Here is a 14442-nt window from a genome sequence, read left to right as displayed (position 1 = left end):
GAAAACTCCCCTTGGCTTGGGGAAGTTGTGGAATAACCCGGGGCCCTGCAGCCCCTCACCTCCTCACCAGTGCTCCCCAGCACCTCTTGGCATTGGGTGGGTGAAGCCCCCATTCATCGTCCTCATGCCCTTATGCCACGGGTGGGCCGAGACTAAGTGAGAAGACGGGCCAGGAAGGATGTGAGAGACGCGGCAGGCGCCGAGGCCACTTTGTTTCTGGGCCATCCCCAGGTGCGTCTGCACCTGTCTGCCTCTCTCCCAGGCTCCAGGGCTCCCGTCTGCCTGGTGCAGTGTAATCTCCACGCCTCTCTCTCTCAGTCACAGCCCACGTCTCTCTAAGTGTCTTTGTGTGTGGGTTTCTCTAAGCCTTTGTGTGTCTGTCTGTGTGTCTCTCTGTTTGGGGTGAGGGTTTCCTATGCTCTCTTCACCTTTTCAAACAAACCGTCTTCCTTCCGCCGATAAGATGGGTGCGATGGCCTGAGTTTGCCTTTGGTGTGTTCACATGTGAGTACCACCAAATGAGTGAGGGATTGCCGTGCCCCTGCCTCCCCTCTGCCCTCAGCTTTATCTCCCGTGGCCTGGGAGAGGCACTCTGAGGAGGGCAGAGAGTGTGGGAGTTGCAGACGAGGGTGGGGGTGGGAGGGGGCCTGTGTTCCCTGTGGACCGCGGAAGCTGCCCCAGGACGTGGGGGAGACGCTGGCCTCTGGGCAGCAATGGGAGGTGCCATTCTTCATGTCCCTCACCCTCACTATCAGCACCCCCAAGACCTTCTGCTCAGCTCCGGGTAGGGATCCGGGCTCGGCTTCCCTGTGGATGTCTGCAGCTGAGCAGGTGCACTGTCCCCAGTGGCCACGCTCCCACGCCTGCTCCATCCTCCCCACCCCTTCCTCACAGTCTGGCAGATGGAATTCTTTTGGCAGGCGGCACTTGTGGCCCCTGCCTGCCCAGCTGGCTCCCCTTCTGGGGTCTGTAGTAGTCTCAGGTGCAGCGGAGGCCACAGTGCAGGAGAAGTGGACATCTGTTCCTATGACTGGCTGCCTGCCCCTCCTGGGTGTCTCCCTGCCCCTTGACCCTGACCAGCTAGCCACATTGCTTGTCTTCCTCAAGTGCCCTGTGCCCCCAGCTTTGGGCTGGACATTCAGAGCCAGCCACCCATACGCAACTCACCCCACCCATAGGCAGAGTGAGGTGGGAGCTGAGGGGAAGCCGCCCCTGAGGGGCCCTGCCCAGCGCACCTGGTCCAGCCAGTGACCAATGTCGTGTTTCGTTCTTTTAGATCTAATGCTGGACGATGTAATTGCTTCCGGCAGCTCAGCCAGCGCTGCGTCAGGTACTGCGTCTGGGGTGCGGGCTTATGCGCGTGGGGACATGCTCTTCACCCCCTCCCCATGGCTCATTGATTCTATCCTCTTGGGGTGAAGGGGTGAGGGTCCCTGGGGCCCCCAGGAGGGCAGGGGCTGAAGCGCTGGGCATCTCGCAGGCCTGCGTCAAACTGGACGGGAGGCGAGGGCCTGAGGCCTCTCTGCCGACGCCCTGCGGAGAGCCTACCTTCCCAGCAAGGGCTTCCTCGGCCGGCCAAGCTCCCCACCTCCCGCTGCCTCTTCCCTCCTGTGCCTCCTCCCTGTAGCTCACCCGTCAATTATTAGAGCTGCAAATCTCTCCTGTCTCCTTTTGTCTGAGGGGAGACTTTGATCCAAGGGAGCAGGATGAGAGGAGCAGAGAGGGGAAGGATTTGTTTTAAAAATGTAACAATGAATAATTGAACAGACTCATTAATAATCAAGTGATCACGGTGGCTGCGTCATCGCTACAAACAGCAGGAATTGGGAATCAAAGGCCTGAGTTGGCCACGAGCTTCTCCCAAAAAAAGCCAAAGATTTGGGAGTGACTTGGGTCCTTATCTTTAAGAGCCATGTCTCTGGGAAGACTCTCCTGGTCCAGCGCACCCTCCATGGTCCCTCGGTTCCCTGCTCCCCTCTCCCCCACTGGCCCCCAGATGGAGGTGTGGAGGCTCATGGAGTCCATGGCAGAGCTGTGGGGCCTCCTAACACTATGTCTCCAGCTGGTGGTTCCCAAGCTGTTCATCCCCAAGGCCCCCAGTTATCATCTCCTGCAACAGACCCCACATTTTCGAAGGCTGTTTATGAAGTTACGAGCACTTCAATAATGACTTTCTTTCATCATTTTTACTAATCAGAGGTGCATCTAATTGCTAATCACAGCTTCTGCGCTGCAGAAGGTTACGCACTAAACGATGGCAAAGAAAGACCATTTCGTCATTAAATTAGTCTGTGGGGCCTTAACACAGGCAAAGTACAGGGTTTCTTTCAAGCTTTTTGAAGTATTGGAAAGAACATAAGGGCCAGGGCGGTGGCTCATGCCTGTAATCCTAACATTTTGGGAGGCTGAGGCGGGTGGATCATGAGGTCAGGAGTTTGAGACCAGCCTGGCCAACATGGCGAAAATACTGTCTCTACTAAAAATACAAAAATTAGCCGGGCATGGTGGCTCACGTCTATAATCCCAGCTACTCGGGAGGCTGAGGCAGGAGAATCGCTTCAACCCAGGAGGCCGAGGTTGCAGTGAGCCCAGATCGCGCCACTGCATTCCAGCCTGGGTGACAGAGCGAGACTCCATTTCAAAAAAAAAAAGAGAGAGAGAGAGAGAGAGAGAGAGAACATAAGGACCCCCATGCTGGGAACCACCGGCTGTGCCTTTCTCCACTTTCCCCACTGCCCCGGAAGCCAGAATCAGGCAGATGCTGCCCTGGGGATGTTGGGCATCATGATCTGTGGGGTCTTAGGGACCCACCCAAGAGGAAACCCCTGAGCCTCCATTCAGTACATCATCCCTGAGGCTGTCTGTGCTATGGCCCCAGGAGGCTAAGCAGTGGTGTTTGGCATTGAGAGACTGTCTCTCTGGGGCTCAGGAGTCTCTAGCTGGCTTGTGTCTGGATTGCCAGGGTCCCCACATCTCTGCATCAGGCTGTCTTGCAAATTCGTGACTTGTTAGGGGATGAGGGGAAGGAGGGAAGAAGTGGCCTTCAGCTTTTCCCTTATGGGCTCACCTGGTCTGTAGACTGAAGTTTGCACACTTTCACACTCACCCCAAAACGTCCTGTGTTAACAGGGCTGGCCCACAGAGACTTTTCCATCTTGGATGTTATCCCAGAAATCAACACATGCAGACTCTCACGGCCCCTAAGATGTGACTCGCCCACTCAGTGCTAAACACTCTCATGACCCTTGCACTGCACTCCCATTCCGGGTACCTTCTGCTGTGCTCCTGGAGTGGATAGACCCCACTGTATCTTGGGGTGGCACACACAGGCGTGTATACCAATTACCTTCCCTGGCTGTTGATGAGGACTCAGAGACCCCCAGTAAGGGCTCAGATCATCCCAAATCCCACTTCCCAGGACCTGGAGTTCTGCGTGGCCTGTGCCAGAGCTTTTCAAACTTCCACTTGCATAAGAATCACCTGGAAAACATAAACACAGATTCCTGGGCCTTACCCCAGAGGTTCTCCGACAGCAGTGCAGATGCACTGGTCTACCCGCCAGGGGGATGGGGACAGAGTTAAACGCAGTCCAGGGCTGCTGGGAATCAAACACGTGCACCACACCTCCCTGCTAGCACTCCTGTCCTGGTGCTGCTCCCAGCAGGACGGGGAGAGCCAGAACCTAGGGAAAGGCAGAAGAGCAGAGCCTGTGATTAGCAGGGGAATAGGCCTGACCAGACGCCTGGGTCCACCCCGGCTTCCCAGATGGAGGGAGGGACCGGGGCTGCGGGTCATTAGGCTGCCCCATGGGACCACTAAGCCTCCAACACCAGTTCCACTCTCCTTGGCTACCTGCGGCATCGACCTCCACTCACTCACCCTCTTTCCTTCCACCAGGCCGGGACCCAGTGATCAGGCCTGGCCACGGCAGCTGAAGGTGTGGCCTCTGCCGTGGGGGGCCTGTGTCCTTGGGAGTGACCCCTGTCTTCTGCCTACTCATTGCCACTTCCCTTTGCAAACCCTCCACCCTGGCCGTGCCTTGGGCTCCCCGTGACTCTTACTAACTCACTGTGCCTGTTGCCTTGCAGCCCTCCTTCTGCACCCCTCCTTTCTCCCTGCCCCTAACTGGGGGCCTGGGCCTCCCTAGGTGTGCCCTTCCCCCCACTGTCTAACTCTGGTATTTTCTCCACCTAAGGCAGCTCATCCCGGTGGAAGGCAGGGAGGTGGTGCCACAGCTACCAATGCATCAGTGACCACAGGTCCAGGCTCCTCCTGGGCTATGGTTGGAGCTCTCAAAGCAGCAGGCTTGCCCAAGGCTCCTCCTAGGGGATTTCTATTTCTTTTCCACACGCAGGTGCTTGCCTGCAGAGCCGAGGTCCAGAGAGCAGCAAAGGGGGGTGGCATCGCCAGGCCCTAACTGTGGAGGCCAGGGGCATCCTCTGGGCCAAAGCCTCAAAGCCCTGTGTCTGCACCCACCTGGCAACTGGCGAGGGCCTCGGGCTGGAAGTTCAGGTCCAGCTCAGTCATGCCTCGTAGCTAGCTGAATGACTCACTTTTTGCCTGGCTTCATTCTCTCTCTCTGAAAAACAAAGGGGTTGCCCGAGGAGATGCTGATCAGATTGGCCTGGTACTCTTTGGACCTGCGCTCTAATGGGGGATTTCTGGCAGCCTCAGCAACTGCCGTCTGGGGTAGGGGCCAGGGTGGAGGGGCCTTTGTACAGACCTCAGGGGCCGGGATCTGTCTCTAAGCAGATGCCCTGCCTCAGTCCTCCTGTCCCGCCTTCCTTCTGGACCTCTTGGAGGAGGGTCCCGGCTGAATTGAAGCCCACCCACCCCACAGACTCCTAGGGCAAGGCCAGAAGGTTGAGCTGGTGGGAACAGCCGCTCCGTTTGGCCTGGAACTGCCTACAGAGTCAGGCTGGGGTGACGGGGAGAGGGGGCAACTCTCCCAGCCTCTCCTCTACATTGTCTCAGCTAATGATGGGGCTAACAAGGAGCCGCTTTTTCTAACCTAATTGTATTCAAACATTTTAGTTAATTCTCCATTCATATTTTAGCATAATGGGATCGGGTGCTCTCGGCATTTATGGAGATTAATGCAGAGAAAGCGTTCCGGCTGCTCAGGCAACGCAGGGCGACTAGCGCCCTCTGGTTCTTGTGGTACTGAAGGAAGGAAGGAAGAGGCCCGGCCCACCCGGCCTACCCTCTGCCATCGCGTTGTGGATGACCCATAGCCTCCTGTCCTCCCTTGCCCCAGGCTCTCCAGCCCCACACTCTTGGGGCTGTGTTCTTGAACAAACAGAGCCACAGTTGGCTGGCCAATCTCTGAAAACAGGAAGATGGCCTCACGCATGCCTAAGGCGCAGCAGAGTGCCGGGGACTGTCAGCTCCGTGGTCATCCACACCTCAAGGCCGATGCTGGAGAGTGGCCGGGTGGGCCCGGAGCATGGCAGCCCACGAGGCTGGATGTGCAATACCTGGGTGCTCTTCTTCCTTCAGCCTCGGGTGGGGGCCCACCCCAGGCCGCTCCTTGCCTCAGTTTACCTCTCTGTTCAATGGTCCTATGCATGGGAAAGGACAGTTAATCTGAGCTGGCCTGGGCCCAAAGCTTCCTGCTGCCCCTGAGCCAGCTACCGCCTGGCTCAGGCCTCAGAGGCTGCAGCCCTCACTGGCTGGCTTCTTCCTAGACCTCCCGAGACAGGGAAGGGCTGTCTGGGACCTGAGGCTGCCGCACACCTCCCCATGAGGAGCCTCTTCCTTCTTTATGGCTTCGTGAGAGACCAATCTGTCCCAACCTCTTCCCAAGAACATGGGCCCCAACTTGGCCTGGCCCTTCCTCAGCATCTGGAAGAGGGCCCCCTGAAATCTCCTGCCCCCAGATTTATTCTGCCTCCTTGGCAGTCCAACCTTCTGGCTCCGTGATTTTCATAACTAAGTGGTTCACTAATCACAAGAGAAACATTGTGCCTCTGACAGATCTCAGACAGTGCTTCCAGCCCGGCCTGCAGTCTAAGGCTGCCCAAACACCCAGGAGCAGGCTGGGCAGTGCCTCATTAGAAACTGGGTGAGTCCAACAGGTGGGGCTCTCCCAGCTTGAGTCTGGGATGGAGCAGAGCCCCAAGGCCTCCCCTCTGCCCTCGCTGACATGAGGGTGCAGGAGACCCAGGCCCTGCCCTCTGAAGGCCTGCTGGGTGGGTCAGTGCAACCAGCCAAGAAGATGTCCAATTTCCAATCTCCGGTTTTATCTCCAAATCCCAGCTCTGTGTAATCTCCTCTGCTCCCCCAAGGGGCTGAGCTTGGTGAAGGAGTAAAAGCCTTTGCCTCCCTGTTGATGGAGCGTCCTCTGAGCCTGACCGGTTGTTTTTCATCGTATCGATCTGGCCTTGCTGCGGAACACTGAGTCGAGGATGTTATGAGGGGCTGGTGGATTTTGGAGGCTGCCTAGGGGAGGGGGCTCACCTGGCGTCTAATGTAGGTGGGGGGCTCTGCATGTCCTGATCCATCCTGCCCTCAACTGCAGCCAGTACAACAGATGCTTGGAGGGGGACACGCCCAGACGGCTGCCCCCACCAAGGGGCAGCGTGGGGAGGGCGAGGATGGTGATGACTGGAATGTTTCAGCTCTGGCGTTAGAGGCTGGTGGCTGTGAGGGACTGGGGGTGGAGGGGTGCAGGGCGCAGGAGCCTGATGCTTGCTCTGCTCTTCCCCTCGCCCCATCAGAAGCCCAGTGCAAACCTTACTACTCCGACTACTCCCGCTTCCGGCTCCTCGTCCACCACTTGTGCACCAGCCACTACCTGGATCTCTTCATCACAGGTGTCATCGGGTTGAACGTGGTCACCATGGCCATGGAGCACTACCAGCAGCCCCAGGTAGGAGCGAGTGGACCAGCCATCTGGCCCCCCCACCTCCAGCTGTGGAACCTCTGGGCAGGGTTAACACAGCCTGAGCCAGGGTACCTCTGTGCCAAGCAAGTGCTGGGCACGTTACATGGGTTCCTCTTGTGCCCCTTGGAGGTGGGTATCATCTTTGTTTTACAGATGAGGACACTGAGGCTCAGAGATGTTAGTTGATGTGGCCAAGGTCACACAGAAAGGGAGTGGAGGACCTGGTTTCTTCAACCAGCAAATGTTGAGTGTCTACTATGAGCTGCGCTCTGGATCTTTGAGGGTAAAGAAGGCAGATGGATGCCTGCCCTCCTGGAGTTGAGATTCTAGTGAATGTCCAGCTCCACAGCTCTCCTGTGACCTTGCCACTTCTCCAGTCAGCCCTCCTTGGCTGTCTTCCAGCCCTCGGTTTCCCCATCTGTCCAATGAGAGGGTTGAATTTGTAATGCACAAGGCCGCTTCCAGTCCTGGCATACTGTGTCATCTAGTACATTCTCATGTGATCACCTCACCATTTCCCAAGGAGAAAGATCCTTTAGCATAAGGTTGATTAATTCACGTGAATAAGTACCCTAGTCCCTTCTGGGGTGGTGGCTAATGGCCAGCCATCATGGCGGGAACAGAGAAGACAGGTCTCTTTAGAGTCCCTCTGCCTCTCAGACTTGGGCAGTATGATGGAGGGGCTGGGGCAAGCCCCAGCCCTGGTCCTTAAGGGACCTTGCATCTTGCCCCCATCCCTGCCAGATTCTGGATGAAGCTCTGAAGATCTGCAACTACATCTTCACTGTCATCTTTGTTTTGGAGTCAGTTTTCAAACTTGTGGCCTTTGGTTTCCGTCGGTTCTTCCAGGACAGGTAACAGAGAAGGGCGGGGGGTCTCGGGGACTTGCATAGAGATAGAAAGGGTTGAGTCTCCTGGGGAAATACCCAGGAAGACCTAGTGTCTAAAGACCTTTCTTAATTCCTGAGGTTCAGCCCCTACCCTGTGGCTGATATAGGGGACTAGGGACCATCCAGGACCAGGAGATGGGAAGGCATGGAAAGAATTTGACAAGACAGGGCCTGGGGGATGCTGGCAGCTAGAAATCAGTGTGACCTAGCCTGGGACTTAAGAGCACAGAGCCTGGAGCCAGACTGCCTGAACCGGATTTGAATCCTGGTCTCACCGCTTAGTAGCTGGTGGCCTTGGGTAAGTTACTTAACCTCTCTGTGCCTCAGTTTCCTCATTTGTAAAATGAGAGAAAATAATAGTATCCACATCATAGAGCTGTGAGATTATGAATTCCTATTTGGTTTTGAGGTTGGTGTCTGTTTGTTCGTTTGTTTGTTTTTGGAGACAGAGTCTTGCTCTGATGCCTAGGCTGGAGTGTAGCAATTCAGTCATGGCTCACAGCAGCCTTGACCTCCTGAGCTCCAGCTGTCCTTTCACCTCGGTCTGCCAAGTAGCTGGGACTACAGGCACCCACTGCCACACCCAGCTAATTATTTTTTATTTTTATTTTTAGTCAAGACAGGGTCTCAGTATGTTGCCCAGGCTGTTCTCGAACTCCTGAGTTCAAGTGATCCTCCCACCTCAGCCTCCCAAAGTGCTGGGACTGCAGGTGTGAGTTCCTATTTGTAAAGCCCTTAAAAGTGCCGGGCGCATAGTAAACACCATGTAAGTGCTAAATTTAAAAAGAATGAATACAAATGAAAAGCAGAGGCTTTTGAGCTAAAGTCCTCGTCCTACTCATGCCACCAGTTGTCTGTGTGGCCTTAGATAAGCCACACCCCTTCTCTGTGGGCTGGGAGGCTGGACCCACTGATGTCTGCCTTCCTTTCCAGCCCTGTGTTTCTGTGCCACAGCTGCCCCCTCCTCCAGGAACCCCTCCCCCCACTCAGGGAGCTGTGTTCTGGGCTTTCCAGGTGGAACCAGCTGGACCTGGCCATTGTGCTGCTGTCCATAATGGGCATCACGCTGGAGGAAATCGAGGTCAATGCCTCCCTGCCCATCAACCCCACTATCATCCGCATCATGAGGGTGCTGCGCATTGCCCGAGGTTGGTGCCCAGCCCACGCACCTGCCCTCCCAGGGTGACCTGCCTGGGGAGAGAGAGCAAGGGTCGGCTTTGTGGCTGGCCAAGGCCTGGGTGGCTGTGGGTTCCCAGCGGTCTTTCTCCCAGCCTCTGCCAAGGGAGGCTGGGGACAGGGCTGAGGGTGGGGATGCAACCTGGCTGGCCCGGGGACGGCCATCCCAGCAGCCCCAGCCCAGCCCTGGCCCTGACTCTGCCAGCTGTCTGGCCAGGGACCCAAAGGGGCCAGCTCATGACATTGTCCTGTTCTGCAGTGCTGAAGCTGCTGAAGATGGCTGTGGGCATGCGGGCGCTGCTGGACACGGTGATGCAGGCCCTGCCCCAGGTAGCCGGAAAGTGGGGGGCCTCTGGGGAGGGGGAGGTGCTTTCCAGAGGGCAGGGGCTCAGAGAAGCTGACTGGGAGACCCAGCGGCATCGTTTCTATTTCTTCTTCTCTTTTCCAGGTGGGGAACCTGGGACTTCTCTTCATGTTGTTGTTTTTCATCTTTGCAGCTCTGGGCGTGGAGCTCTTTGGAGACCTGGGTGAGTTGGAGTAGGGGAGGATGCGGGAGCCAGGGCTGGAGACCAGGGGGCTCCTGGACTAACATGGGCCTCTCCCCCTTTCCCTCCTCCCCCAGAGTGTGACGAGACACACCCCTGTGAGGGCCTGGGCCGGCATGCCACCTTTCGGAACTTTGGCATGGCCTTCCTAACCCTCTTCCGAGTCTCCACAGGTGACAACTGGAACGGCATTATGAAGGTAAGGGCCCAGGGTTGGCCTAGGCTCCAGGGAGGCAGCCCCACTTCCTGAGCTAGGATTCCTTGGGAAGATGAATTGGCCACAGATAAAAGCATGTGACCTTCTCTCCCCTGTGCTGGAACACTCTGGAACACTCTGGAACTCCCTCTCCCAGGAACATGCTCTGACTCACACTTCCCCAGGCAGCATCTAATGCTCCTCTGCCCCCCAAACACTCCCTCCTTCCCTTCCTTCCCCTCCTCCAATGTTCTGTGACACCAGTGACCTGATTTTCCACGACAGCTCCAACCACTGTCCTCCCCAGCCTCACCCCTCTATTCCTCCCACCTCAGGACACCCTCCGGGACTGTGACCAGGAGTCCACCTGCTACAACACGGTCATCTCGCCCATCTACTTTGTGTCCTTCGTGCTGACGGCCCAGTTCGTGCTGGTCAACGTGGTGATCGCTGTGCTGATGAAGCACCTGGAGGAGAGCAACAAGGAGGCCAAGGAGGAGGCTGAGCTGGAGGCTGAGCTGGAGCTGGAGATGAAGACCCTCAGCCCCCAGCCCCACTCGCCGCTGGGCAGCCCCTTCCTCTGGCCTGGGGTCGAGGGCCCCGACAGCCCCGACAGCCCCAAGCCCGGGGCCCTGCACCCAGCGGCCCATGCGAGATCAGCCTCCCACTTTTCCCTGGAGCACCCCACGGTGAGCAGACACCCACCCTGGCTGTGAGAGGAGCTGGGGCAGAAGGGTATGGAGGGTGGCGGGCGGGAGCCAAGCGGGCAGCACACAAACCCTAGGGCTCCTCCTGGAGCCTCCTGCCCTCCCTCCTGGATACTGAGCGAGCAGTCACTGCCCCTCCCCAGGGATGGCTGCCACACTCACCCCACAGGGCTACCCGGGCAGACAGGCCAGCTTAGCCATGCCCTGCTCCTCCAGCCTGGTCTGGCCTCCCCTTCCTGACTCATAGGTTCAAGGCTAAGTTTTCTGTTTCCTTCCTGTTTCTTTCTTACCCTTGCCCAACTGCCAAATCTCTTTCCTACGTACCCTTTAACCTGCCTGATTCTCTTCCATCTCTCCATCCTTTTTATCTTTTCTTTACCTCTCTCTCTCTCTCCCCACCAACGTGGGCTCTACTCATCTTCTATCTCCCATCTTTTCTTCCTCCTCCCACCTTCCCTCTTCCCCACCCCCTCCTCTGTCTCTTTGTTGCTGTGTGTGTGTGCGCGCATGTGCATGTGTGTTGTATGGGTTTCACCTCTTTCTGCCCCTGTGTCTCTCGTCAATCCCCTTCCACGACACTTCCCATCACTGCCCTCTGACCCTTGCTCCCCTGCCTCTCCGGCTCCCCTTACGGGCTGGCTCCCCAGGACAGGCAGCTGTTTGACACCATATCCCTGCTGATCCAGGGCTCCCTGGAATGGGAGCTGAAGCTGATGGACGAGCTGGCAGGCCCAGGTGGCCAGCCCTCTGCCTTCCCTTCTGCCCCCAGCCTGGGCGGCTCCGACCCACAGGTTACTGTGCCCCTGTGCTGTGCCCTCTCCCCTGACCGCGCCGGGCTGTGCCACGCTGTGCCATGCTTCTGGGCAAGCTGAGGGTGTTCCCTGCTCACTGGGTATCTGTAGAAAGTGCAGCCTCGGGGCCTCAGTTGAGTGCAAGAGACAGTCGGGGCTGCTTCTAGGCTGAGATCACCTCCAGAAAAGAGCTGGAAGGCAGGGCTACTGAGATTGCCCCTCTGATGAGAAGGGTATGTGGAGAAGGAGCTTGGGGAGGGGAGAGGGGATTTGTAAGAATCTGGAAGAGAAAAGTGGGGATGGGGCAGAAGATAAGTTAGCAGTGGGACCTTAGGGGGTGGAGGGAAGGAGGTAGATCCTGGGAGGAGGGCTTCCGGAGACAGTGTGGGTGGCCAGGCAGCCCGCTGCCAAGCTGCAGTCTGTCTGTCCGCTCGTGTCCAGCACACACTTGCCAGTCCTCGGTTTGGTGGCTTTTTGAGCCGTGGAGCCCACTGGGCATGGTGAGTGCTGTCAGGAGCCACTGATTTCTGTCCTGGGAGAGATAGAAGGCTCCGGCTGGGAGTGGATTTTGAGAACTTGGTGTGAAATAGGACTTGGTTTCCTGCCCAAGTTTAGCCCCTTCCCACAGCACCACATGGCCCTCTCCCCCAGTCTCATCTAATTCCAGGTCTTCTGCTTTCTGGGCTGCTCCTGCCCTCCTCTCCTCCCCTTGATCCCCCCACCACCACCCACTACCACGTGACAGTGGGCCCCACCCTCCCTCCACCTAGGTGAGAGGCTGCAGATCTGGAGTTGGAGACAGGTGTCAGTTGGAGATAGAAAAGCCGAGTCCTCCAGAGGCCCTTTTGGGTGGTGGGCAGACAGGTTCTTAGGAAGCCTTTAGCCTGATCCAAAAAAAATGGACAGTGATCGTCACGTGGAAAGGGATCTTGCCTCTTGTTGGGATCTGGCAATGACCTAGAACGATCGTGGGAAAGTGAGTCCCTTTCCGAGGCCTCCCCTTCCTGAAAGAGGCTCACAGGGAAAGGTTGTGGGAGAAGAGGACATGATGGGAAGGTGATGGGGCTCCGGGAGGGATGGCCCAACTGTCCCCTAGCATCCTGTGGGCACTGAGGCACCCCCTGGGTCCCAGGTGAGTCAGCCAGATGGTGTGGCGGCCCACTGGAGTGTGCCCACTTCAGGCCAATGGGAGGAGAGCACCTCCCAGAGCCCAAGTTGGAGAGGGCGGGCAGGCTGCAGGCAGGCGGAGGAGGGCCCACGAGGGGAGAAGCCAGGATCCGGGGGCAGGCCAAGTCCAGCCAGGCTGTTGGAAGCCGAGAGAATAGGCAGAAAACAGCCATCAGATTGGCGGCATTGTCCCTGGCGCCCCCCATGCCTCTCTGTCTGTGCCATAGGAGAGACAGTGCTTTGCTGGCCTTTCTTCATTTTTTTTTTTTTTGGTATTATCTTTTTGAGAGTCGAAAGCCCTCGGTCCTCCTGCTCCCTCCCTGGGTGGTGGTGGTGTGGGAGGGGCTGGGAAGGCTCCTGGGGTATCTTTAGAATGCGTTTCTGTGTCTCCTCGCTTTGTCAGTGTTTGCTCTGGCTCTTCAGTGCCTGCCGCAGCCTCTCTGATCAGAGCAGGGGGTTGAAGTGGGTGCGGGGAGGCATTGTCAGCTTGTTTGGGGAAAGGGTGGGGCGAGAGAAGGGATGCCTTCCCCCCACCCCCCGTGCTTCGTGAAAAGGGGGAAGTGGGGACTGAGAGAGAGCGCGTGTGTGTGCACGCGCGTGTGTGCTGTGTGCTGTCCTGGTTTCTCATGCCTGATCATCTCTCTCCCTGTCTAGATCCCTCTAGCTGAGATGGAGGCTCTGTCTCTGACGTCAGAGATTGTGTCTGAACCGTCCTGCTCTCTAGCTCTGACGGATGACTCTTTGCCTGATGACATGCACACACTCTTACTTAGTGCCCCGGAGAGCAATGTACATAACACACTGCCCTCACTGCTCCCGGCCACCCCCGGGGCTGGGCTGGCTGCAGGGCTCCAGATCGGCCCAGGGAGGGTCCTGGCTGCCTCCTCTCAGTGTGCTGCCAGGTTCCACCCAGAGGCATCAACTGTCAGGCCCTCGGTGGCCCATGCTTTGCTGTCAGAAGGTCTTCAGGTGCCCCACCTGAAGAGGGGACAAAGAGATTAGAGAAGATTAAATTGGGGCCTTGCCCTGAAGGGTATAGGGGCAGCCATTATGAAAAAGTGAATCCAGGAGTGACACGGCCCAGGACAGTTGTCATCAGAGTCAGTCTATGCATTTGGAGCCCTGTGCAAGCCAGCCCTCCCTGTCCCTGCCCGCCTCCTCCCCCCCCCCCCCCCCCAACAATATGAGACCTTCACACCACGTGGTGGGTGAGAGCCGCATCTCTGCCACCACTGCCATGCCCTTCTTCACCTGGGGCGCTGTTCCTGTCTCCTCCGTTACTGTCCCTGTGTGTCCCTGTGTCTTCACCAAACTCAGTGGGGTGGGTGGGGCTTCTCTGTGCTCTGACAACCTCCCTACCCTTTCCCTTCTCCAGCTCCAGTCCCTTCTGACTGCGAGCAGCCCTCTCCTCCCGACTGACCAACCATTCCCCTCTTCTTGTTGGAGGAGGGCCCAGCTGAGGGACTGGACCAGCTGGGGTGTCCCTAGGGGTCTTGGGTGGCTGGCAGAGTGGAGCCTGGGGCTGAGAGGGGAAGCAAAATAAGATTGTTCTCCAATTTAGCCATCCTCAGGCCTGCTGGGGCTATTTAACTGGCTGGGCCTGCATGGGGACAGGACTCCTACAGCCTCCCTGAGAACAAGGGGTGAAGGGTTCAGGGGGAAGGGGACCACAGGGTGATGGAGAAACCTCCTGAGGACAAACCTAGGCTCCCTCATGCTGGAGTCCAAGGCTGAGTACCTCCGTTCTCTGAAACAGAACAACAACCCCACTCCCACCCCGAGTCTGTCCACTAAGGGAGCAGCTGAATTTGGCCTCCACCCCCATCCCAGACCTGCCAGAGTCATTGGTTAAAGTGGAGGTCAGGGAGCCAGCTGTGATACACCTCTGGTGGTCATCTGCCATTCAACCCACATGAACCCAACCCAGGCCCTGTGCTGGGACCCGGGGCTGCTGTAAGAATCGGATGAACAGCCTGCAACCTGCAAGCTCTCCTGAGCTGCCTGGTCCCTGCTCCTTGGGAGGGTCCTCTCCCCATCACCTCCCCTGACAGCGCAGGGTTGTGGGGGCTGCTGTTGGCTTTTTT

General features: G+C 57.5%; 1 protein-coding gene across 33 annotated transcripts in view; it reads left to right on the top strand.

Moving 5' to 3' along the window:
- Positions 1–14442, top strand: part of CACNA1G (calcium voltage-gated channel subunit alpha1 G) — a 67209-nt gene that overhangs the window by 48330 nt on the left and 4437 nt on the right. For 10 of the 33 annotated variants that reach the window (XM_023204484.3, XM_023204492.3, XM_023204481.3 and 7 more), the window contains 7 exons: positions 6720–6871; positions 7631–7740; positions 8791–8924; positions 9212–9282; positions 9401–9479; positions 9575–9696; positions 10029–10382. In XM_023204484.3, the coding sequence (XP_023060252.1) occupies positions 6720–6871; positions 7631–7740; positions 8791–8924; positions 9212–9282; positions 9401–9479; positions 9575–9696; positions 10029–10382 (1022 nt within the window). Of the gene's footprint in view, positions 1–1276; positions 1331–6719; positions 6872–7630; positions 7741–8790; positions 8925–9211; positions 9283–9400; positions 9480–9574; positions 9697–10028; positions 10383–11047; positions 11192–13012; positions 13148–14442 lie in introns of all 33 variants that reach the window. The other 23 variants (XM_023204478.2, XM_023204489.3, XM_023204483.3 and 20 more) reach the window with 10 other exon arrangements.

This window comes from Piliocolobus tephrosceles, chromosome 16 (genome assembly GCF_002776525.5).
Source record: "Piliocolobus tephrosceles isolate RC106 chromosome 16, ASM277652v3, whole genome shotgun sequence".
NCBI lineage: Eukaryota > Metazoa > Chordata > Mammalia > Primates > Cercopithecidae > Piliocolobus > Piliocolobus tephrosceles.
The sequence above is the reverse complement of the archived record's forward strand: the minus strand, read 5'-3'. Positions and strand labels throughout refer to the sequence as shown.